Consider the following 24,353-nt stretch of genomic DNA (forward strand, 5'->3'; position numbering starts at 1 on the left):
AATATAAGGATTTTAAGGTGGTAATTGGGGATTTTGGGTAGAATTTAGGTATTTTGTAAAATTGAGATTTGGATCTCAGATTGAGGTCAAATTTCAAAACAAATTATACATTTGGATTTGTAGAGTTAAGGTTATCGGCGACCTCACAGGTGTAGAATCTTCCTCACACCTATGCTCCCAAGCTTTCTCTCCGAATCTTGCACATGCAATGACTCACCCCACACCTACGACCACTCCCACCGCAAGAGTGATGACACCAGAATTCAGCTGCGTTAGTAATCCTCTAAGTCCAAATTTGATCCCGATTTCAATTAGATTTACACCCAGTAGGGCCTAAGATACCAACAAAACATAAAACAAGATACGAACATAGTCAAGGCCTAAGATTACATCAAAAACACGAATTGCATCCCAATTTAAGACTAATGAAAGTAATGGATTTCCAACTTCTATAATTGATACCAAAACCTATCAGACCAACTCTGATTGACCTTAAATATTGCACATAAGTCATAAATGATGCAACAAACTTATTCCAACTTTCGGAACAAAAATACGAGCCCGCTAATAATGAAGTCAACTCCTGGTCAAACATCTGTTTACCGTGCAAATGGTATCAACAATTAAATTTTTTAAATGGGACTCTAAAAATACGTGATCTATTTTTATTCTAGTTGTTAGAGAAATGGATGGTAGGAGTATGAAGTTTAACAATAAGATACAAGCTAAAACAGAGCAGTAATCAAACTAAGGGACTTGTTGCCCGAGCTTCAGACTAGTCGATGAAGGGCCTCGGGGTCGATATCCGGCTCGAGGTCGAGCTATTGAGGATAACCGGGAGATGGATAACAATTAGAATATAATTGAAGAGGCCACTTTATGCCAATACAACACAATAAATGAAGAACAAATATGAAAGCAATAAATGCTAAGAGCGGCCTCGGGCAAATGAGTTAGAGAGAAAAGAGAGAGAGAGAGATATTATTGATCTTGTGTAGAATGGTTGGAGAAACAGTCGTCCCTTACAAAATGGTGTGGATTCCCTTTATATAGGAGGGGAACCCGGTTATGGTACGACATACATTAATTATAAAAGCATAGGTATGGGACGTCTAGACATGATGCCTCGACACAGGTCTAGGTAGGCCGTCTCTGTCAGACTTAGCTGCGTTCCTTGGGAATTCCCCCTTTTGCTCTAGCCTCGATCTTTGCCTTCTTTTAGTCGGACCTCGATGAGCCCCAGGGAGGGGACTCGGTCGCAACTCCACGTCTTCGGGGTCTCGAGGCATTCTCTCGAAGTGGCTTGATAGCAAGAAATTAAGCCCTCTAATTTCGCCGCATACAGATAGTCTCCGAATATCCTAGAACAAAGCGATGGGAAATGATTCTAACACCTGACTCCACGAGCTTCTCACGGTGATGTCATACCGATGATGCAACCTGTGGCGCGAGTTTTTGTGATAACCAGGATGTGCCATGGACTTGCATTTTTGACATCATTCAATGCACTGTCAATTCTCGTTCTCCAAGGTGAAAGTACCGCCATCGATTTTGCTCTTCAAGAATGCAGTAATTACGTCCGTTAGTCTTCCAAAGCCTCGATGACTGTGTCGTTGCTCCTTATAAATGGGGATGCTCTGGCATTGTTTTTCTATCTAAGTACCTTCATCTGCTCATTCGCCCATTTCTCATTATCATCTTCCTCTATTGTTGATCACCATGTTTGGAGTCTACGACCTCAAAGTCTTTTGGCATTGTTTCGATAGGCTGTGTCGTGGCCCTTTGTTGGAGCTCAATTGTGATGTTCCGTTGCTGCTGCTATTGTTATTGCGTCTGCTACTGCCATCCCTATTGGTCGGAGATGATGACATACGGGGAATAAATTCTCCCCTTTTGTAGACAGTCATTCGGACGATGCACTGCTACTCACTCTCCTACCTAGGCCTAGTGTTGCACTTCATCCCTTATGTTTTTCCTTTCCCAATGGATAAAGTGGCACCCCCGGACATTGAGGCTGGGGCCCGCCGAATCTCCAACCTTTTAGCTTCGGCAGGCTATGTCTCTTTCCTCTGCCTCCTCTACATCCCCTCTTTTTCCTCTTCTTCATCTTTTCCCTCAACAAGGCCCTTCTGCGGGATTGAGCTGCGAACCTAGAGGAGATGGTAGCCGAAGGGATTGCCTTCGAGGATGCAAGCTCGATGGGGCGCCGCTCGAGGATGCTGATACCGGAGATGGACCTTCGAGGATGGACTGGGTTCTTGGGTTTTCATCACATGTACATCCTTTTGCTTCTCGATTTTTGTGTAGAGATCCTCTGTAGGCTTTTGTTGTATGCATACCCTTGAACTTCTTTGTTTTTGAGTAGGGATCCTTTTGCGAGATTTTGTAATAAATTGTAAGGACCCCCCGAGGGCTTGTAAGTGAACATTTATCAAATATGAAGATGTTTCCTTTACTTCTGCTTTTGATTTTTGTCGTGTTCTTGTATATTCTTATGCATTCGTGGAGATTTTGAATGTATGCCTCTATTGACGATTGCCGACATTTTTCTAGCTTTGGTGGACATAAATGCATCCTTTCTGAGCTCATCATTGTTCCCGAAATCAAGCCCGAAGTGGTCCGATAAACCTAGATCATTGGGGCACTTGGGCCCCATGGAGATAGAGCACCGAAGCGAAAGTCGACTTTGGGCGCTCGAAGCTTTTATTTTGAGCTTGGTGTAGATAACCTTTTGAGGTGTTGTAGGCAGGCTTCTAAGGAAGGGGCTATTCGTATTTAGGCAACTTTCTATAGTCGAGCCTTTGTGGGCGGAGCTTGAAGGGATTTTTTTCTTTTTAGAAAGGAAAACCACGAGATCGGATACCGCCTCGAGCTCTCCGATGGCGTTGAAGGCTTTCTAAAGCCTGACTTTTTTTGATGAAGGTCCTCGAGGTCAGGCACCACCTCGGGACTGGAGATGATGCAGTTGGATCCTTGAAGCCTAACTTCTTATCGATGGAGGTCTCTAGGGTCTGCTACCACCCCAGGATCTATACCGAGGTCGTTGTCCTCCCGAGAATTATCCTGGATAGGCGAATCATTGATGTTTCCCACATATATGTGGGGTGGCTCTTGATGTCTTCGATAGGAGAGGAACATCTGGAGATGGTGAGAAGAGACTGCAGATGGGGCGAGGGGGTAGCACTGCAGGTGCTTTCCTCGGATGAGAGTATTACAGACTCTACTGATGGATTCTTGAACGTATACTTATACCCTTTTGCGTTAAGCCCCCTTGATAGGGCCGTGCTTGATTTCTGCCTGAAGTATCGGGTTACTTTGGCGCAGATACATCCATCAATTTGGCGAGTGGTGCTGATGATGAGATTCTTTGCGGAGAAGGTCGGGCTTGAATTCATGCTTAGTCACCACGTCAAGTTGTACCGGCCGTTTCACCATCGAGGCCTGATAACCCTATGGTGCCATTCGCCTACGCCCTTTGTTGTTGAATATGCGCAACACGAGGATCAAAAGTGGGCTAGCCAATTCGTCCGGGTTTGGATGAATGACATTATCTCTGTAGAGCACATTCCATCTCTCGAGGTATGGATTATTCGCGTGTGTGGAGTGTCTCGTGCCTTCTTAGACTTTCTTATAGATGCCGGACATCTATAAGAAACTGTCGGCATCCATGACTGTTTCTCCAACCATTTTACACAAGATAAATAATATCACTCTCTCTCTCTCTTTTCTCTCTAACTCATTTACCCAAGGACACTTTTAAAATTTATTGCTTTCATACTTGTTCTTAATTTATATTGCGGTATTGGCCATAAAGTGCCCTCTTCAATTATATTCTAATTGTTATCCCTCTCCCGGTTATCACCGATAACTAAACCTGGAGCCGGATATCGACCCGAGGCCCTTCATCGATTAGTCTGAAGCCCGGGCAGTAAGACCCTCGGTTTGATTACTGCTCTGTTTTAGCTTGTATCTCATTGTTAAACTTCATACTCCTAGTATCGATTGCTCTAACAACCAACATAAAAATAAATCATGTATTTTTAGAGTCCCATTTACAAATTTAATTGTTGTTACCATTTTCACGGTGAACAGTTTGGTGCCCACCGTGGGGTTACAAATAATAGTGATTATTTTCTTGCTAGTTTCATTACACAAACGCAAGTTATGTTTCATACTTTTTCTTATCTAAGATCTCTTGATTTCAGGTCTAAATGTCTGGCTCGGTAAATAGGGTTGACAAAGACTACCTCAAAAATCACAGCGAAAACGGTGTGGCTATTCTAGTCATTGGCGCGCCACCGTAGAACCCTGATAATGCAACTAGACCGATTCCAGTGGATGCTGGTTCGCAAGACGCGTAGCAGGTCGATGAAACCTCACACACCGATGGAAGCATACAACATGGCGACCAACAGGAAGCCCAAAAGACCCTGGCTCGGGAAGCACAGGAAGTTACTCTTCGCGATATTTTTGAAATGTTGCAGGCAAACAGTTGGCCATCGCTTAGTTACAAAGCCATCCAAAAACTCCCAGCATAGCAGCATCGAAAACAACTCCCCCAGTCGAATAGGTACCCAAGAGATCGAGTAATAACGGATCAGTAGCCGATCCCGCCATTGTGAAAATGTTGGAGGACTTCACCAAAAGGATCGAGTCAGGCGAGAAAATAATAGCAGCCAACAATAAAAAGGTCAAAACTTACAACTTCAGAGTCGACCAAATCCCAGGCGCGCCCCCGGCCTTGAAGGGTGTAGACTCGTAAAAGTTCGTGCAATGGCCGTTCCCCAAGGAAGCGTCCCCGAAACTCATTCCAAAGATGTTCAGAATACCGGAACTCCCTAAATACAACGAGACCTCAGATCCTAACGAAATATCACTGCTTATACATGCGCAGTAAAAGGCAATGACCCAAAAAACAACAAGATCGAGTCCGTCTTATTGACGAAATTTGGGGAATCACTCTCGAAAGGGGCCATGATGTGGCAACCTAACCTAGCGCCCAACCCCGTAAAATCACTTATCATACCGGCAGATTCCTCCATAAAGGCACACATTAGTACCATGAAAGCAACGGTGAGAAAGCCTGACACATCCAGGACCGAACAAAGGGATAATGAAATGTTGCGAGAATTTGCATCGCATTCCCAGATGTAACGAACGAGATTACCCCTGATCTCGGATGACTGGGCGGTACAGGCCTTCACTCCAAGCCTAAACAAACCAAGCCCAATGATTTCAAGGAAGTTAAAACAAAACTTTATTGGGTACCCAGCCAAAGTCCGGGCGGATGCCCATACCCGACACCAGTCGCAAACCAAGGGTGTGGATGATCACCTAAGAGCCCCATCAGGCTCAGTATACCCAAGCAGGCTCCTGGCAAAGAAATGCCAAACAGAGAAAGGTACTGCCCGTACGCCGTAGATAGGAGGAACACCCCGAGACGCAATCTACCTTGCAACGATTGGAGAACGGATTGAAGGCAATATCCTAGAGGAACCGTCAATAAATAAATATTCAACAAAGACACAAGGCCAGCGAGTGTGCCTCGCTCATTAAGATACAATTTCAACATCGCTGTATCAGACATCAGGTTCACCGTCAGTGAAACCAGGGACACCAGATGGCCCAGACCTATTCAGTAGAATCTCTCTTAGAGGAATCACAGCTTGGTGTGTGAACTTTATAACAAGTGCGGTTGTGGGGCCGAGGACAACCACCAACTCCGATGGAAAAAAGCCAAGTCACTCAGCAAAAATCACCGCCAAGAACTGACGCACAACCGAATTCAAGTTCAGTCCAGAGTAGGGAAGGCAACTAGGAAGAACGAATCAAATAGGGTGCAGCATATTACCACGATAGTAGGGGAGCGACGACACTTTCCAAGAACTCGTAAAAAGGAGAGCAAAAATGCTCATCACTAGAGAAAGGCAGATCTGGGGCTATATCCTCTAGGTTGCCCTCACATTCAGCATGGAGGGAACCGAGACCTTGTCTTGGCCTCACACTGATGCATTTGTAACCTTCTTCCTCACTCGATCCATTTTAGATAAAACGTGTGCTCATGAATACAGGTGGCTCAATCAATGCTGTCGGGTCGAGGGTGATAGGGCGGCTTGGACCGCAGGGTCAAATCACGCTCGCCTCTCGAATCTTTGGCAGATTCCAAATGGCGGTCGCAATGACAAGGAGAAAGACCATTCTCTCAATTTAGCATGGCTGGCCCCGACAGGAACGCCGAGTTCCGTGTCATCAAAAGAGGCGCAAGGAACGGATGCCTTATTCAGACGATCGCGGATGCACTGCACGAGGGCAATGTCGTCCCCCCTTTGTCAAAAGGATGAAATTCCACACAAGGGACGTAATTAAAACTGTCGGCAGAAAGCAACACACGGCAAGGGGAAAAATCTGCATCACATAACGCATCGCCGACACCAATATCTCCTCTCTCAAAAGAGTCAAAGGGTAAGCGAACCATGTTTTCAGCCAGGCCCAGTTGAACATAGTGGAGGGTTGTGCTAGAGTCCTCGCTCCAAAATGGCAGGGACATATCGGACCTTGGAACATCACCTGCGCACCTCGTGGTAAGGTAAAACTACCCCCCTCCTTCGTTATTTTACACTAACTTGCATGCAGACAACCGACCAGGGCATTTGGAAGTGTTATCTCTACCCGAAGATCCCAAGGCCATAACAGTACCCGTCGTACTCTTTCCTCTTGGCCGGACGTCCGCCCCGAAGAAGGTCTTGCCAGCGAGGTTCTTAGCAGAGCAACATGCCTCCTAGGAAGGATTCAACAAGCCTACGAGACTTTCTTCGCAATCAAGCCCATACCGGGAAAGGACATACGAAGTTCCAATGGGAAATCATGTAACGGGCCAAACGGTCAAAGGAACCGTGCTTGTGCTAGACGAGCTCACGACAATGAAACAACATATATTTACACCAAGCAATTAAAGAATATCTCTCAGCATCTCGTACTCCAAAGAAGAAAATTTCGGCATGCTCACGACAAGGATTCCCTCCACCGAATACATCCTGAAATACTCGGAGACTTAGCATCAACAATTTGGCACCCACATGAACTCATGGTCGGAACTCCGGGCTCATAAGGCACCAGCAAGGCAATTCCGAGCTCACGAATAACAGCCTTCAAGCCTAAGCAAACTCGATGACTCGGAGACTATCGTCAATTGCCATACACTGGAAAACCCAAGGCCGTAAGACCCCGAGCGGGTAGACTCAGTCTAGCCAGATCTATTTTACATAGCAACAAAAATTGTAAGACCTCAACAGGCATGACAAATTGTAAGGCCTCAACAGGCATGACAAACTGTAAGACCTCAATAGGCATGAAAATTTTGGAAGACCATACTACAGGTATAAAACTCAAACCCAAAGTTTAGGCTTTATATCGCATTTGTAAGACTCCCAAAAGGGCACACCCTCGATTTAGATTCCTAAACTATCACTCAGGATCAAACTGGCTTCGGCCAAATACATATGACTACGGTCAAAACAGCTGCACCAGCCAAATTAACGCGACTCGGGGACGCCCGACCATCGCTAACAAAATCACAGGCCATTACATCGAATCTACTTCGCAAAGAACCGGTTAAAACAGGATACCCTCAACAGGCAAACGAGTTTCGACCATGTCAGCTCCAAATCACAAGGCTTCGAGGTACTCAACCTACGAGCTAAACCTTCTGAGGTGCTCGAACATCGACGCTAATGACTTGAAATCAAGGTCCTTCTCGAACCAACGACGGGTCAGGAAAAATTATTTCAAAAAGGCCTTAACAAGAGGAAAAAACAGCCTATAATATGCCCACGGGAAAAAGCATAAGAGCCATTGTCGCCAGCCAAACGAGCCTCAGGGCTGCACACTAAAAGGTCACAATGACCAACAGCGTAAAAGCCACTGTTGCCGACTTGAAAATTGAAACCTTGAGGATTAAAATGAGCTCGAGTCGTAACCTGATTTGGAGACCAGATCCAAAATAGTTAACTATACATGCCTAAGGGCGTAGCGTAAGAGCCACTGCCGCCAGCTTCACGAGCCTTAGGGCCGCATACCTAAAAGGTCGCTTCGACCCAAGGCATATAAAAGCCATTTTCATCTGCCCATGCATGCACAAAAAACATAAGGGTCAATTAAGCTCGAGTCACAACATGACTCGGAGACTGAACCCAAAATAGTTAAAATGCAAATGCCTAAGGGCAAGGCGCAAGAACCATTATCGTCCGCCCGTGCAGGTATAGGGGATTGAAGATTAGGTAAGCTCGAGTCAAAGCCTGGCTTGGAGACTAAACACAAAATAGCTGGGAAAAGCACAAAAACTCTAATGCCTACTCGTGCTAAAAATCACACTTGACCGAGGATGAAAGAGCCTCCGAACCTGTCTAATGAGCTCTAGATCCATAGGGCTCCCGCTAAATATTGAAAAAAGTCGGCCTGGTCGAAAGCAATGCAAAAAGAGATACAAAAGTGATAATGCTTCAAGTTTCTTTTATTCAAATACACAAAAGGTGCGTTCTCCATTTGCAAACATGCTTTGCGAATATCGAAAACAAAATGACAAAATGGCAAAATCTATGCTCTGCTCAAGAAGGCTACAGCCTACCCGCCCCAGCTTCACTCTCCTTGACATCGGTAAGAAGTGACCGAGCATCACACTCATCTGCCCTCGCTCGAGCCAACTCTTCCAATAGGACGAAACCCCTGGCGCCAATCTCTTCGAGTACCTCTCTTCGGGATCTAAAACGAACATATTCCTTGATCCTCTTTTCATGATCGAGTGCCCGCTTCAAATCGGCTTGGGCATCAGCAGTGTCCTTCAAATGAATTGCCATCTCCTTATCGGCCTTGGTCTAACTCAATGCTACTTCAGCCCGAGCATTGATTATCTCAGCCCTGACCTTTGAGAGATCGGACTCGAGCTTCGCGATCATATCCACTTGAATTGAAGCGTTGTCACGAGCCAGGCGAAGTTGGGCCTCAAAGGCGGGAACCTTAGCCAATGCACCCTTCTCCTCTAAAGTGTGAGCCTACACTTAAGCCCTCAGTTCACCACAAGCATTCCTAACTCGGTAAGCTTCACCCCTGAGGTACTCCAGGGCCTCCGTCTTTTTCTACAACTAAGATAGGCAAAAAGGATTATCTTTAAGGGTTAAAAGGGTGAAACGCGTTACGAAAGGTTACCTTCTCCGTCAAATAGCTCTCATAATTCAAGCTTTGGTATGCCTCATATCGCTAGTGCATCAACTCAACCTCCTTCTCCTTGCAGAGGAGCCTAAGGGGCTCACCCTCATCTAGAGCTCTCTAAAGCCTGGTCCCATGACGGAGCAGCTCAGACCTGAGCCTATCGAAGGCCTACAAAAAAAAAACTCGATAAAAAAAGGAAGACGTGAAATGTATAAGGACTACGCCAAAACTCACCGCGGAGTAAAGCTGGCGAACCTCCTCGAAGGCCGAGCACACTCCTATTGGTCCAGACCCTCCGGCCTTGGAATAACCAACCTCAGTCGAGGCATAACCACTCGTAAGAACCACCACTTCGGAAACAAAGACTTCGGTAACAGTAAGCTCGGGCGATAATCTCTCTTCGAAGACACGGGCCCGTTTAGCCCCGCTAAAAGCTCCATCACACTGCGAGTGCAAATCCCGTTTATCACCATCGTCCCTTAGCTCGGAGGCCAACGACTCCTCTCTATCTCCGAAGGGATATAGCCTCGCCCCAAGTGACCGCCCGATACCTGCAACAGAAAAGCCAGTACACGAGAAAGAGGAAAATGTCGTCTCAAACATACGAAGACAAAGGTGAAAGCAGCATACGCACATACCTTGGTGTTTCGCTTCCCATCTGCCTAGGGACACAACTCGCCACCTACGCTCGTCGCAAGATGAATTGGTCGCAAAACTCCGAACCGAGCCGAGCAAATAGGGAACTTTGTCCGGCATCCATGAAGTTGCTGCAGAAAAGGGGGAATAATCCATAGCAAGATGGGAATAATCCATGAAGTTGCAGTCCAATGAATGTCGAAGAAAGAGGTGGTTCTCATTATTTTATTACTTTCATGGATGATTACTTAAAGTATGGATATATTCATTTGTTGCGTCACAAGTCTGATTATTTTGAAAAGTTTAATGAATTTAAGACAGAGACTAAAAGTGACAAAATAAATATATCACGACACTATGATCTGATAGTAGTTGGGAGTACCTCATTGCAAAATTTATTAGCTACTAGTCATAATGTGGAATTGCATCTTAATTGTCGGTACCTGGAACACCACAACAAAATGGTGTAGCTGAAAGAAGAAATATGACTCTTATGGAAATGCTTATATTAATGATGAGTTATTCTAGTTTGTGTTCGTCATTTTGGGGATACGCCTTAGAAATAACAAATTACATTCTTAATTGGGGTCTTGGGTTGTCTAGTCAATGTGCTGAACGGAAAATATATAAATTGGAGGCGAAAATGGATGTTTGTGTTTTTGTTAGTTATCCAAGGGAAATGGAATGTGTTTTTTTATGCTGTCCTAAATAAAAGAAGATAATTATTAGCACAAATGACAAGTTACTTGAAGAGGATTATTCGATGACCTTGTTCCTAGAAATAAACCTTTTTTACTAGAACTAATAAAAGGAATGAACGCTTAGTCATCTGAAAAATAAAATGATAAGTACAAACCTTGAAAGTCAAAGTTGGCATACCATTGGTTTAAAGTAGTGGGAGAAATGCCAATAGACTTGATATCCCGTAAAGACAAGTTTCCCGAAGTCGTACCATCACAAAGTAGCGCGAGCAATGCTGAGAAAATAGCACAACAAGATGATGTCGTTGATATCCCTGTGGATATCATAGAGACTTAGGTTCATGAAAATTATGTGGTTCAAGAACCAAATCATAATAGTGTAGTTGCAACTGAGATAGTGCATAGTCGTAGTGGGAGAGAAATAAGACAGGGAGTTTGTTATACGCTCCTAGGAGAATTGTATGATATGATCCCTAACGAGCCAACTATTGTAACTGTCAATTACGACAAAGAACTATAAGATAAAGATGCTAATAAGTAAGTTTCTGCTATGACATCATAGATGGGGTTTATGTACTTTAATCAAGTGTAGGGTCTTTTAGAACCATCCGATGGGGTTAAACCCATTGGATGTAAGTGGATCAATAATAAAAAGAAAAGTGTAGATGGAAAAGTACAAACTTTTAAAGTAAGGTTTGTAGCGAAAGGGTTCACTAAAAAACAAAGGATCAATTATGAGAAAACATTTTCGCCGATAACCATGCTTAAGTCTATTAGGATTCTCTTATTCATTGTTGCTCATTATTATTATGAGATTTGGAAAATGGTTATGAAGTCAGCTTTCCTTAATGGAAGTCTTGACGAGTGCATCTACATGATACAACCAGATGGTTTCGTGAAAAGTGGCAAGGACACATGAATTGTAAGCTTAAAAGGTCTATTTATGAACTGAAATAGGCAGCCAGGGCATGGAACACTTGTTTTGACAATGTGAATAAAATATTTTATGTTGGTCAATGTCTTAACGAGTCTTGAGTACAAGAAGTGGGATGGGGATAAAGTGGCATTTTTAATTCTATATGTAGATGACATATTACTCGTAGGAAATAACATGGGCATGTTGGGTTTAGTGAAAGAATGGTTGTCCACGCATTTCCATATGGAAGATTTGGGAGAAACGACAAAGACAATCCCTTATGCATTTGTTGTATGAAGTCTGATGTACGTTATGCTATGTATTAGAACCGACATCTGCTTTCTCGTAGGAATTATTAGCATATTTCAGTCTAATTCTGGGTGAGAGCATTGGAATGCGGTTAAGCGTATAAACACACCTAAAAAGGACTAGGGATTATATGTTAGTCTACCATTCAGATGACCTTGTACCCATTGGGTACACTTCTTTGGATTTGCAGTCCGATAGAGATTCTAGAACGTCTACTTCAGGAAATATGTTTACTTTGGGATGTGGTGCCATACGTTGGAGTAGCATAAAATAAACTTGTAATGATGATTCCACTATAAAAGCCAAATATGTGGCATCCTTTGGGGCAGACAAGGAGGAAGTTTGCCTCGAAAATTAAACTCCCTAAGAGAGTAGGGTGTAATTTCCTTGATTCAAGCACCAATTACACTTTATTGTGATAATATTGGTGTGATTGCAAATTCAAAGAAGCCACGGGGCTATGAAAGAACAGAGCTCATTGATCGTAAATATCATTTAATTCGTGACATAATACCGGGAGGGGATGTAATAGTCACCAAGATTGCATCAAAGAACAACTTTGCGGACATGTTTACTAAGAGCTTGTCACAGAAGACTTTTGATACATGTATATGGAATGAGTGTTATGATTGTAGACGCATGGTGTAACGACCCAGCCGATTGTTTTGAATATTGCAGCCTCATTCTCTATTTATCGCCTCTTCTTTGTTCATTTGTGGTTATGTGACGGGGAAGTTGGTTTGGTTTCAAATAATTGTTTGAGTGAATTGGGACACTTAATCCCATGGTTGGAAGCTTGTGTTAAAAGAGTTGCTCGGAGTTTGACTTTTGTGTAGCCAGACTGGTGTTTTGATGACTCTAATAGATATGTTTGGTAAGTTGGACGTAGGCATATATGGGAATGTTGATTTGGAGGTCTGTAGGTTGATTTGGTGTTTTTTGGTGAATGTTGGAAAGTTGAAGGTTTGGAAGGTTGAGAAGTTTGACTTGGAGTTGACTTTGTTGATATCAGGTTCAAATTTTAGTCCCGAGAGTTGGAATATGTCATTTGAGTCATTTTGGGACTTGCGTGCAAAATTTGAGGTAATTCGGAGTTGATTTGATTTGGTTCGACATGAGTTTTGGAAGTTGAAAGTTTATTACTTTCATTAGGCTTGAATTGAGGTTCGATTCATGCTTTTGGTGTTGTTTGATGTTGTCACGACTCAAAATCCCTCCTTAAGAGTCGTGATGGTACCTAGTCTCTAAGACTAGGTAAGCCTAATACATTGTGAGTTATATAAGAGATTTAAACCAGTTATTCATTAAACTAGACCCGAAAATTCCTATACAAAACTCGAAACAATCAATAGATGTACAGTATCCCAAAACCGATTGTACAAGTCATAAGCTTTACTAATTTTACTAGAAATCTTCACAACTATTCAAGAATAGAAATAAACAGTACAAAGTAAAATTTCAGAAGGTGACTGCGAGGCCTACGAACACGATGGCAGGTATAGCTTGAATTCTCTGCAACAATACTCGATCAGCTATCTAATGATCAACTCGCTCCGAGGTACCTGGATCTGCACAAAAATGTGTAGCAAGCGTAGCATGAGTATACCACATTGTACCCAGTAAGTACCAAGACTATCATCAGCGGAGTAGTAACGAGGAACAATCAAGACACCTACTATACATAATAACTTGTGCAAGTATGAATATAAAACTAACATGGAACAATATATAAAGTTGAACATGGTAATAATAATGTTACAATACTTGCATTGAGAATTAGAAACAACAATTAACAAGAAGGAGCCAGCAGGTAAATATGCCATAAAGTAAACAGAATACAGATAAAGTCCGGTGAAACCAAATAAGGGAAAACAAGTAACATCCCAATAGAACAAGTGCACAGACAACTCGAGGTTCGACACCTCATAATCATACTTCATGGGTCCCAAATCACGAACCCTAATCAATTGGCATAGTGTGCCTATATTACAAATCACAACTGCACAGACAACTCACGTGTTGTATATACAACACACGTGCCAACACCATTAATACCTCATATTTGAACGGACAACTCACATACTAAGAGAGTGACAATATTTCATATCCACATGGACAACTCACGTGCTAGCAATAAAAATATGTCATAACCACACAGACAACTCACATGCGAATAGTAACAATATCTCATACAGAAGGAAAGTATACAAGAATATATGTAAATGATAATCAAACATCAAGGTTCATATTCCTGGACTAACAAAAGTGACAAATTACAGCGTATGCTTGTGCAAATGTACTATCACAGCTAGAGTACATCAATTAAGGTCAGAGACAACGAATGTCACATAAAAACCGACAAAACAAAACTGTAATATGCATGACTAACACAATGTTGACACACCACTACACAATATCATCAATAACAATGCTACCAGGCTGATGTGCCAGAGAATTTCGGCACATTTCAATACTAATTGCTTAGATTTTAGCTTGTTTTAATGCAATTATCTCTGTTACTTATGTAGTTTTGTTGTTTCTACAGTACATAAGGACTTAGAACCCAAGAACATGGAAATGGAAGCAAAAAGACAAGAAAAGATCAAAATGTAGCAAAAATGCTGGTCTGCGGTACACTATGCGATCGCAGATCAGACATGCGAGCCGCAGAATGCACGTCAAATCACAGACAAAAAGCAGAGATCTGGGTTAAATCTCAAGTCAAGAATGTGGTCCATTATGCGACCGCAGAACCAACATGCGAGCCGCAGAGTGAACCGCACACCAACCATGAAGGTCACTGAAGGACGAAGATGCGATGCAAAATGCGATCGCATTTCTGCAATGTGATCCACATAATTGGAATGCGAAGAAGACCTGTAAACTAGGGTTCTAGTCTGGGATGAGGATGTTTAAGATGCGGACCGCATACGTGCTCTGCGACAAGAATGCGATCGCATATCAGACCTGAAAGGGCATTTTTGTCCATTTTCTGTCCCGATTTTGTGTCCACTATAAATAGTTTTATGATGTCTTTGTGGGCTCATATTGTCTAGTCTTTGAACCACATTCCAAGACATTAATATTCCTCACTTTTGGAAGCTTTTGGGTGAAGATTCTCTACTTTGTAAGCTTTTATGACATTAATAGCCTGTTTGGCCAAGCTGGAGAAATCAGCTTATTTTGAGAAGTGCTTTTGAAAAAAGTACTTTTAGAGAGAATCAGTTTGTGTTTGGCTAATCAGTCTGAAAAGAACTTTTGAGAAATAATTTGTGTTTGGCCAAGCTTTTTAGAAAGTGCTTTTAAGTGTCAAATTACGATTAAGGACATGAATAGATTTACTTAATAATTAATATTATAAGTAAATAAATAATATCAAAATTTTGTTATTACATGCAATAATTAAAAAAATTCATTTTATTTAAGTAAAATATGAAAATAAAATTAAAAAGTACTTAATTCTTTTAATATAAGTTAAATATATTAAAATTCCTTCAACAAATATAAAAGCATTTACACCTAAAGATACTATATATTAGAAAGTTTCCTAAAAATAAGAAGAAATATTTATAAATTAATATCCTAAGTATTAGGTTTAAGGATTATTTTGGTATATACTATATTTTGTTAAGGGTATTTTAGGTAAGAAGAAAAGCCAAAACTGCTTTTGTTTCTGCTTTTGGAAAGAAGCTACTTTTTTCTGCTTCTCTGAAACTGCTTCTGCTTCTTCCCAAAAGCACTTTTTTCCCCAAATAAGCTTGGCCAAACACCTCAAATTAGGAAAAAAAGTGCTTTTGGGAAAAAAAACACTTTTTTTTGTCTTGAGAAGCTTGGCCAAACAGTCTATAAATACTCTTTGGTTTTTGTATTGTAGTATGAGTAGCTAACTTTAAATACTAAGGTTGTGGACCCTAAATAGGTGTTATGCTAATGGGTGTTTATCATTGAATATATATATAATGGTTGGTTGATATTTGTTTACTTCTCATTCTTCATTTATTGTTGGTGGTTGCAAACATTAACAAGTGACATTAAATTCTTGCTTTGCTTGGGAAAGTGAGTTAGAATTTGGTAGAAGTAAATATCAATGACTCAAGGCTTTAAACCTTGTTTAATAGAATCGCTTAGGAATAAGTGGGTTTTACTTGGCATATATTGATGGTTCTAAATTGCAACTCTTTTATATTTGGGAAAATTATAAAGAGGAAATATTACTCAAATATTGGGAAATATTGGGTACTCACTTAGACATCATTTGCATATCAAAAGAACCTTCCATTAGAAATATATCATATTAACAGCGATAAGCATTACACTCCATTAAAGGAGACACAACCTTGGTTTCTTTAATCCAATTAATTATTCTATAAATATTCCAATTAGTTGATACTTACAAACAAACTCAATTCATACTCTTGTTAGTATAAAACCATTCTCTTGGTACTGTTAACCGAATAGAGATACGACTTTAGTCGAGCAACACACTATAAGAGTAACCTTTTCACATCTATTCCCTGTGGGATTGGACCCCAACCTTGTTGGGTTATTATATTTGAAACCGACCTCCTTACACTATTTATTAAAGTGTAATTTGAGCGTATCAAATTTTGGCGCCGTTGCCGGGGAATACGGTTTTGAAATTACTATTTAGTGTGTACTTTACTTAACGTGTATTTCTATTCCATCACACTTTGCTTGCTTTGTTTGGTGTTGATAGGAAAACATGTCTGAATATGGTGATGATGCAGAGACAGAAATGGGAGAGAATCCTTTCCCAGACATCGAGGAGTACATTGAGGATACTAACGCCATTGCACCGCCAGCTATTGGAGCTGCAACATTTAAAGTGGAACACGGTCTAATTTTGATGCTCTAGGCAGAAGGATTTTTCAAAAACTCCACAGATGATGATCCAACACAACACCTTAGGAATTTGTTGGGTGTGTGTGCAATGCACAAACAGAACAATGTTGTCACAACCCTAATTCACCAACCGTGAATATGTCATGACGGCACCTAGTCTGCGTGACCATGTAAGCCTAACACTTGCAGAAACATAATAATTGCGGAAAAATAGAATACCATATTTAATTATCTAAAAAGGAAATTGTACTAAATGTCGCTCGGCATATATGACTCAATATCTCAAGACTAAAACAATCCCAAAACCTGGACACTCACGGGAAAACACAGGCTACAGCAATGTATAGTGAGGCTCCAAACTCCAGAATATCTAACAAACGGAAGGAAAGAGAACTAAGTACTAAAGATAGAATAAAGAGGGAGACTCGTCGGTCTGCGGACGCAGCAGATCTACCTCGAAGTCTCCGTAGTCCTCCTGCCTCACTGATAGTGCGCCTGAGTAGAGGTACCTGGATCTGCACATGAATAAAAAACACGTGCAGAAGAGGCGTGAGTACATCATAGCGGTACTCAGTAAGTGCCAAGCCTAACCTCGATTGGGTAGTGACGAGGAAGGTCAGGGCCCTACTGAGGTTATATAAAATATAAAGATGGCAGGATAAGATAAGCAGTGCAATTGAGAACCTACAGTAAGAATATATGCAGGATAATAAGAGTACAATAACGGAAACAATGATGAAAGCAAACCATAAGGAAAGTAACCGGGGATCTCTAAGTATCCTGAGGATCCCTAGTATCCTCGACATGTACTAGGGATCTCTTGGTATCCCGAAGATCTCTCGGTATCCTCAATATAAGCCAGGGATCTCTTGGTATCCCGAGGATATCTTGGTATCCTCAATATGTACTAGGGATCTCTTGGTATCCCGAGGATCTCTTGGTATCCCGATGATCTCTCAGTATCCTAAATATATGTACGGGGGATCTCCCGGGAATCTAACCCGTAGTCCCAAAGTAAATGTACAGGGGGAATCTCCCGGGAATCTAACCCGTAGTCCCAAAGTAATTGTGCAGGGGGAATCTCCCGGGAATCTAACCCGTAGTCCCAAAGTAAATGTGCAGGGGGAATCTCCCGGTAATCAAACCCGTAGTCCCAATTTAAAACACAGAGCAGCAACACAAGAATATTAAATTAAACGCTAATTTCGTACCAAGTAAACATTTACTTTTAGCCTAACATGCTTCACGTAAAGCAATTTAGAAAATTTAAGCAAATAGGCAATTAAGTCACTAATCATTCCTTTCTAGACTAACAACATGCTAAATTTACAAGTAGAATAAAACAAGAAAAGAACTCAATTGAAATACTTAAGGAAAAACCGGATTTTCAACAATTAGCTCAAGTACGCGCTCGTCACCTCACGTACAGGGCATTTCAATTATCGAATATAGCACATCCTAAGGGGAAAGGTCCCCCACACAAGGTTAGACAAGCCACTTATCTCGAACCGGCTCAAAATCAACTAAAAACCACGCTTTTGCAACGTGAATCCGACTCCAAATGGCCCAAACCTAACCAATTCAATTGCATATCGTAAATATCATATCAAACAAATGATCCTATGTTTTAATTCAAATCTAATACGCAAAATTATGGAAAATGACCAAAACGCCCTTCGGGCCCACGTCTCGGAATCGCTAAAATTTATATTCCCAGAAACCTCGCACTCTCACGAGTCTAACCATACGAAAATTATACAATTCCGACACTATTTGGTCCTTTAAATCATCATTTTACATTTTTGAAAGGTTTCACAATTTTCTCCCCAAATTCCCTCTCAAATCACGAATTAAATGATGAATTTAGTGTTAGATTCATGTTTTCTAGCCAAATATGAGTTAAAATCACTTACCCCGATGAATTTCTTGAAAAACCTTCGAAAAATCGCCAAAATCCGAGCTCTCTAGGTTAAAATATTAAATAAAACCCAAAACCTCGTATTTATAGGTACCCCTCAGGTTTCCAGCTACTGCGGGCCGCACCAAAACTCACGCGGTCCGCGCAAGCCAGTGCGGTCCGCGCAAAGGCAACGTGCGGCCGCACAGGCCTCCCTCTGCAGTGACAAGGTTTAGTATTTTGGCCATAACGTTTTCTACAGATGTCCAAATTGCGATATCTTTACCTTTCTGGAAACTAGACACGAAGGGCTACAATTTTAGTTTTTTGAATCACCTAAAAATTCCTTGTAAATCAAACGATATGAGTTTCCAAAGTAGGACCAGTGGGAGGGACCTTCACCTCGGCCGCATTCCACTTTGTGCGATCCACGCGACGCCTACCGCGACCGCGACCGCTTTTGTGCGGTCCGCACAACACTCAACGCGGGCGCACTAATTTTTGTACGGACCGCGTGAGTGAGTTTTGGGGCCTGCAACCCCTGTAGACCTGCTACAGCTATGATTTTTGCACTAAAACATCCCGGAACCTACCCGGAACTTCCGGAACTCCAAACCAATTATACCAACACATCCCATGACATCGTTCAAACTTGATCAACACTTCGGAACGCTTATAACAACATCAAATCACCAATTTCACATATGATTCAAGCCTAAGAACTACAAGAACTCTTAAATTATGTTTTCGATCAAAAACTGTATCAAATCTCGTCCGAATGACCTGAAATTTTTCACACACATCCCAAATGACATGACGGAGCTACTGAAACTTCCGGAATTCCATTCCGACCCTCGGATCAAAATCTCACTATCGGACCGGAAACATCAAAAATTCAAACTTCGGCATTTCAAGCGTAAATTGGCTACGGACCTCCAAAACACATTCCGAACACGCTCCCAGCCCCAAATTCACCTAACGGAGCTAACAGAACCGTCGGATTTCCATTCCGAGGATCTCTCCCCATTGTTCTGACTTCGGTCAACTTTCTAACACTTAAGCTCTCATTTACTCAAAACCGAGTATCCCGACAAATCACATTAGCAGAAATAAACTATGGGAAAGTAGTTAATAGGGGATCGGACATTAATTCTTAAGACGACCAGCCGGGTCGTCACATCCTCCTACACTTAAACATTCGTTCGTCCTCGAACGAGCATAGAGACGTACCTGAAGTAGTGAAAAGATGAGGGTAATGGCTGCGCATATCCTTCTCTGTCTCCCAGGTCGCCTCCTCGACCGGTTGGCCCCGCCACTGATCCTTTACCGAAGAAATGTTCTTTTACCTCAACTTTCTAACTTGCCTGTCCAATATTGCCACTGGCTCCTCAACATAGGATAGATCCTTGTCCAGCCAGACTGAACTGGAATCTAGCACGTGCGACGGGTCACCGTGATACCTCCGGAGCATCGAAACATGAAATATTGGATGCACTCCTGCCAAGCTGGGAGGTAAGGCAAGCTCATAAGCAACCTCCCCAACTCGCCTCAATATCTCAAAAGGGCCAATAAACCTTGGACTCAACTTCCCTTTCTTCCCAAATCTCATGACGCCCTTCATAGGCGAAACCCGAAGCAGAACCCGCTCACCAACCATATAGGAAACATCACGAACTTTCTGGTCTGCGTAACTCTTCTATCTGGACTGGACTGTACGGAGTCTGTCTTGAATCACCTTAACTTTTTCCAAGGCACCCTGAACTAAGTCCGTGCCCAATAATCTAGCCTTGACCGGCTCAAACCAACCCACTGGAGATCTACACCGTTTCCCATATAAAGCCTCATACGGTGCCATCTGATTATTGGACTGATAGCTGTTGTTGTAAGCAACTCCGCCAATGGAAAGAACTGATCCCAAGACCCTCCAAACTCAATCACACACGCGCAGAGCATATCCTCAAGAATCTGAATAGTGCACTCGGACTGTCCGTCCATCTGAGGGTGAAATGTTGTACTCAACTCTACCCGAGTACCTAACTCATGCTGAACGGCCCTCCAAAACTGTGATGTGAACTGAGTACCTTTATCTGAAATGATGGAAATAGGGATACCATGCAGACAAACAATCTCCCGGATATAGATCTCCGCCAACCCTCTGAGGAATAAGTAGTACACACAGGAATAAAGTGAGCGGACTTGGTCAGCCGATCCACAATCACCCAAATAGCATCGAACTTTCTCAAAGTCCGTGGGAGCCCAACTACAAAGTCCATGGTGATCCGCTCCCACTTCCACTCCGGAATCTCTATCTGTTGAAGTAACCCACCTGGTCTCTGGTGCTCACACTTCACCTGCTGACAATTGAGGCAGCTACAAATCCAACTATATCCTTCTTCATCCGCCTCCACCAATAGTGCTGCCTCAAATCCTGATACATCTTCGCGGCACCTGGATGAATATAATACCGCGAACTATGAGTCTCCTCCAATATCAACTCCCGAATACCATCAACATTGGGTACACAGTCCCGACCCTGCATCCTCAATACCCCATCATCACCAATAGTCACATCTCTGGCATCACCGTGCTGAACCTTGTCCTTGAGGACAAGCAAATGAGGGTCATCATATTTCCGCTCCCTTATACGGTCAAACAAGGAAGACTGAGAAACCACACAAGCTAGGACTCGACTGGGCTTCCAAAGGTCCAATCTCACAAACTGGCTGGCTAAGGCCTGAATATCCTTTGCCATAGGCCTCTCTGATGCTGGTAGATATGCCAAACTCCCCAAGCTCTCCGCCCAACGACTCAAAGCATCGACCACCACATTGGCCTTGCCCGGGTGATACAAGATAGTGATGTCATAGTCCTTCAGCAACTCTAACCACCTCCTCTGGCGCAAATTTAGATCCTTTTGCTTGAACAAATGCTGAAAGCTCCGATGGTCAGTATAAATCTCACAAGGCACACCGTATAAGTAATGGTGCAAAATCTTCAGGGCGTGAACAATGGCAGCTAACTCAAGGTCGTGAACAGGGTAGTTTTTCTCTTGTATCTTCAACTGTCTGGACGCGTAGGCAATCACGCTACCATCCTGCATTAACACCACTCCGAGGCCAACCCTCGAGGCATCACAATAGACTGTATAAGACCCCGAACCTGTAGGCAGTATCAAAATTGGGGTTGTGGTCAAGGCTGTCTTGAGCTTCTGAAAGCTCGCCTCACACTCCTCTGTCCACTGAAATTGAGCACCCTTCTGGGTCAACCTGCTCATAGGGGCTGCAATCGATGAAAACCCCTCCACAAAATGACGGTAGTAGGTAGCCAAACTAAGGAAACTGCGAATCTCGGTAGCTGAGGATGGTCTGGGCCAACTCTGCACGTCCTCTATCTTCTTCGGATACACCTGAATACCTTCACTCGATATCACGTGGCCTAAGAATGCCTCTGAATCCAACCAAAACTCACATTTCGAGAACTTAGCATATAACTTCTTCTCTCTCAGAGTCTGAAGCATAGTTCCCAGGTGTTGCTCATGATCTTCCCGACTCCGGGAATACACCATAATATCATCAATAAAGATAATGACGAACGAGTCAAGATATGGCCGGAACACACTGTGCATCAAATACATAAAGGCTGCTGGGGTGTTGGTCAGCCCAAATGACATAACAAGTAACTCGTAATGGCCATACTGAGTCATGAAAGTAGTCTTCGGGATATCTAGTTCCCGAATCTTCAACCGATGGTAACCTGAGCGCAAATCAATTGGCGATAATCAATACACATACGCATAGAACCATCCTTTTTCTTCACAAACAAGACAGGAGCACCCCAAGGTGATACACTGGGCCGAATAAAACCCTTATCAAGCAATTCTTATAACTGATCCTTCAACTCCTTCAACTCATGAGGGGCCATACGATATGGGGGAATAGAAATGGGCTGAGTGCCAGGCAACATATCAATTCCAAAATCAATATCTCTATCATGTGGCATGCCTGGAAGATTAGCTGGAAACACATCGGGAAAATCCCGTACTACTGGAACTGAATCAACTGAAGGAGTATCAATAATAACATCTTTCACATAAGCTAGATACGTGGCACACCCCTTTCCAACCATACGCTAAGCTTTAAGATAAGAGATAACTCTACTAGGAGTGTGATCTAAAGTACCACTCCACTCAACACGCGGAATAACTGGTATAGCCAGCGTCACGATCTTGGCGTGACAATCAAGAATAGCATAATGGGTCAAAAACCAGTCCATGCCCAGAATAATATCAAAATCAACCATGCTGAGTAATAATAGACCTGCTCTGGTATCAAAACCACGAATAGTAACCAAACACGACTGACAAACGCGGTCCACAATTAGAGAATCTCCTACAGAAGCAGAAACATCAATAGGAGAACTCAACGAATCTCGGGTTACACCCAAATATGTAGCAAAATAAGAAAACACATAAGAATAAATGGAGCCTGGATCGAATAGAACCGATGCATCTCTGTGACAAACTAGTATAATACCTATGATGACGGAATCGGAGACAACAACCTTGGTACGAGCAGGAATGGCATAATATCTGGCCTGGCCTCCCCCTCTAGGGAGACCTCTACCTCCCTGACCTCCACCTCTAGCTGGCTAAGTAGGTGGGGTAGCAACTGGAGCTATAACCATAGCCTGAGAACTCTGCGGGGCACATTATGGCTGATAAGTATGTGGAGGTGCACCCCTCCCAAGTCTAGGGCACTCCCTCACCAAGTGTCGTGTGTCACCACACTCGAAACAAGCTCTGGGAGGATGTGGTGGTTGTGACTGGCTAGGACCAGGTCTGCTAGACTGACCTTTGAAAGCACCCCGCGTAGGAGGCGCGCAGAAACCGGAGGTGCATAATATGACTCCTGAGATCTGAGAGGAGTTGGAGCATTGCTAGCTGCTGGAAGAGATGAATGAACGGGGCGACTCATATAGCCCCTACCATGACAACCTACAGCTGGTGTACGAGCACCAGAATAATGGCCCGACTCACGAGACCTCTTGGCCTCCCTCTCCTCTCTCTCCCTAGCATGCATACCCTCAATCCTCCTAGCAATGCTCACTACCTGCTGATAAGAAATGTCCATCTCCAACTCATGAGCCATGCTAGATCTGATGGGAGGAATAAGCCCCTCAATAAACCGGCGAACCCTCTCGCTGATAGTAGCAACCAAGGCTGGTGCATGCCTAGCCAATCTACTGTAACAGATAGCATACTTTGAAATAGTCATAGCTCCCTGGCGCAAATGCCCAAACTCTGCGCGCCATGCGTCCCTGAGGCTCTGACGAACGAACTCTCTCAAGAACATATTTGAGAACTGGGTCCAAGTCAGTGAAGCAACATCGTTTAGACTGTCTAACTCATAGGTGCGCCACCACTCATAGGCGGCTCCCCGAAGTTGGAAAGCAGTGAAGGAAACCCCGCTCGATCCGATAATACCCATAGTGCGAAGAATACGGTGGCAATCCTCCAGAAATCCCAAGGCATCATCTGTCGCTAGTCCACTGAAAACCGGAGTATCATACTTCTTGAACCTCTCGAGTCTCCGCTACTCATCCTTAGAAGCAACTGCCCCATCCTCCGGCTGAACTGGTACTGTAGTCTGTACAAGAATGATCTCTAGGACCTGCTCAACCTGCACTCGCTACTCAGGAGTGCGGGCGGCGGGAGTCTGTTCCCCTCCCCTGGCCTAGGATGTGGCTGCAGCAAGGGGAAGCAACCCTGCCTGAGCCAGCGTGGTGTACATACTCATAAACTGTGCCAATGTCTCCTAAAGGGCTGAAG

The 24,353-nt window shown here is 43.1% G+C and overlaps 1 protein-coding gene across 1 annotated transcript; it reads right to left on the reverse strand.

Annotated features, from left to right (window-relative positions):
- Positions 1–22,405: 22,405 nt before the first annotated feature.
- On the reverse strand, positions 22,406–23,604 carry LOC138883095 (uncharacterized). Its single transcript, XM_070163755.1, has 4 exons — positions 23,377–23,604; positions 23,059–23,173; positions 22,705–22,914; positions 22,406–22,584 (listed from the first exon to the last, which is right to left on the reverse strand). The coding sequence occupies exons 1-4, from the start codon at positions 23,602–23,604 to the stop codon at positions 22,406–22,408; spliced, it is 732 nt and encodes a 243-aa protein (XP_070019856.1).
- Between the last annotated feature and the right edge of the window lie 749 nt (positions 23,605–24,353).

The sequence above is a fragment of the Nicotiana sylvestris genome, chromosome 12 (assembly GCF_000393655.2).
Source record: "Nicotiana sylvestris chromosome 12, ASM39365v2, whole genome shotgun sequence".
NCBI lineage: Eukaryota > Viridiplantae > Streptophyta > Magnoliopsida > Solanales > Solanaceae > Nicotiana > Nicotiana sylvestris.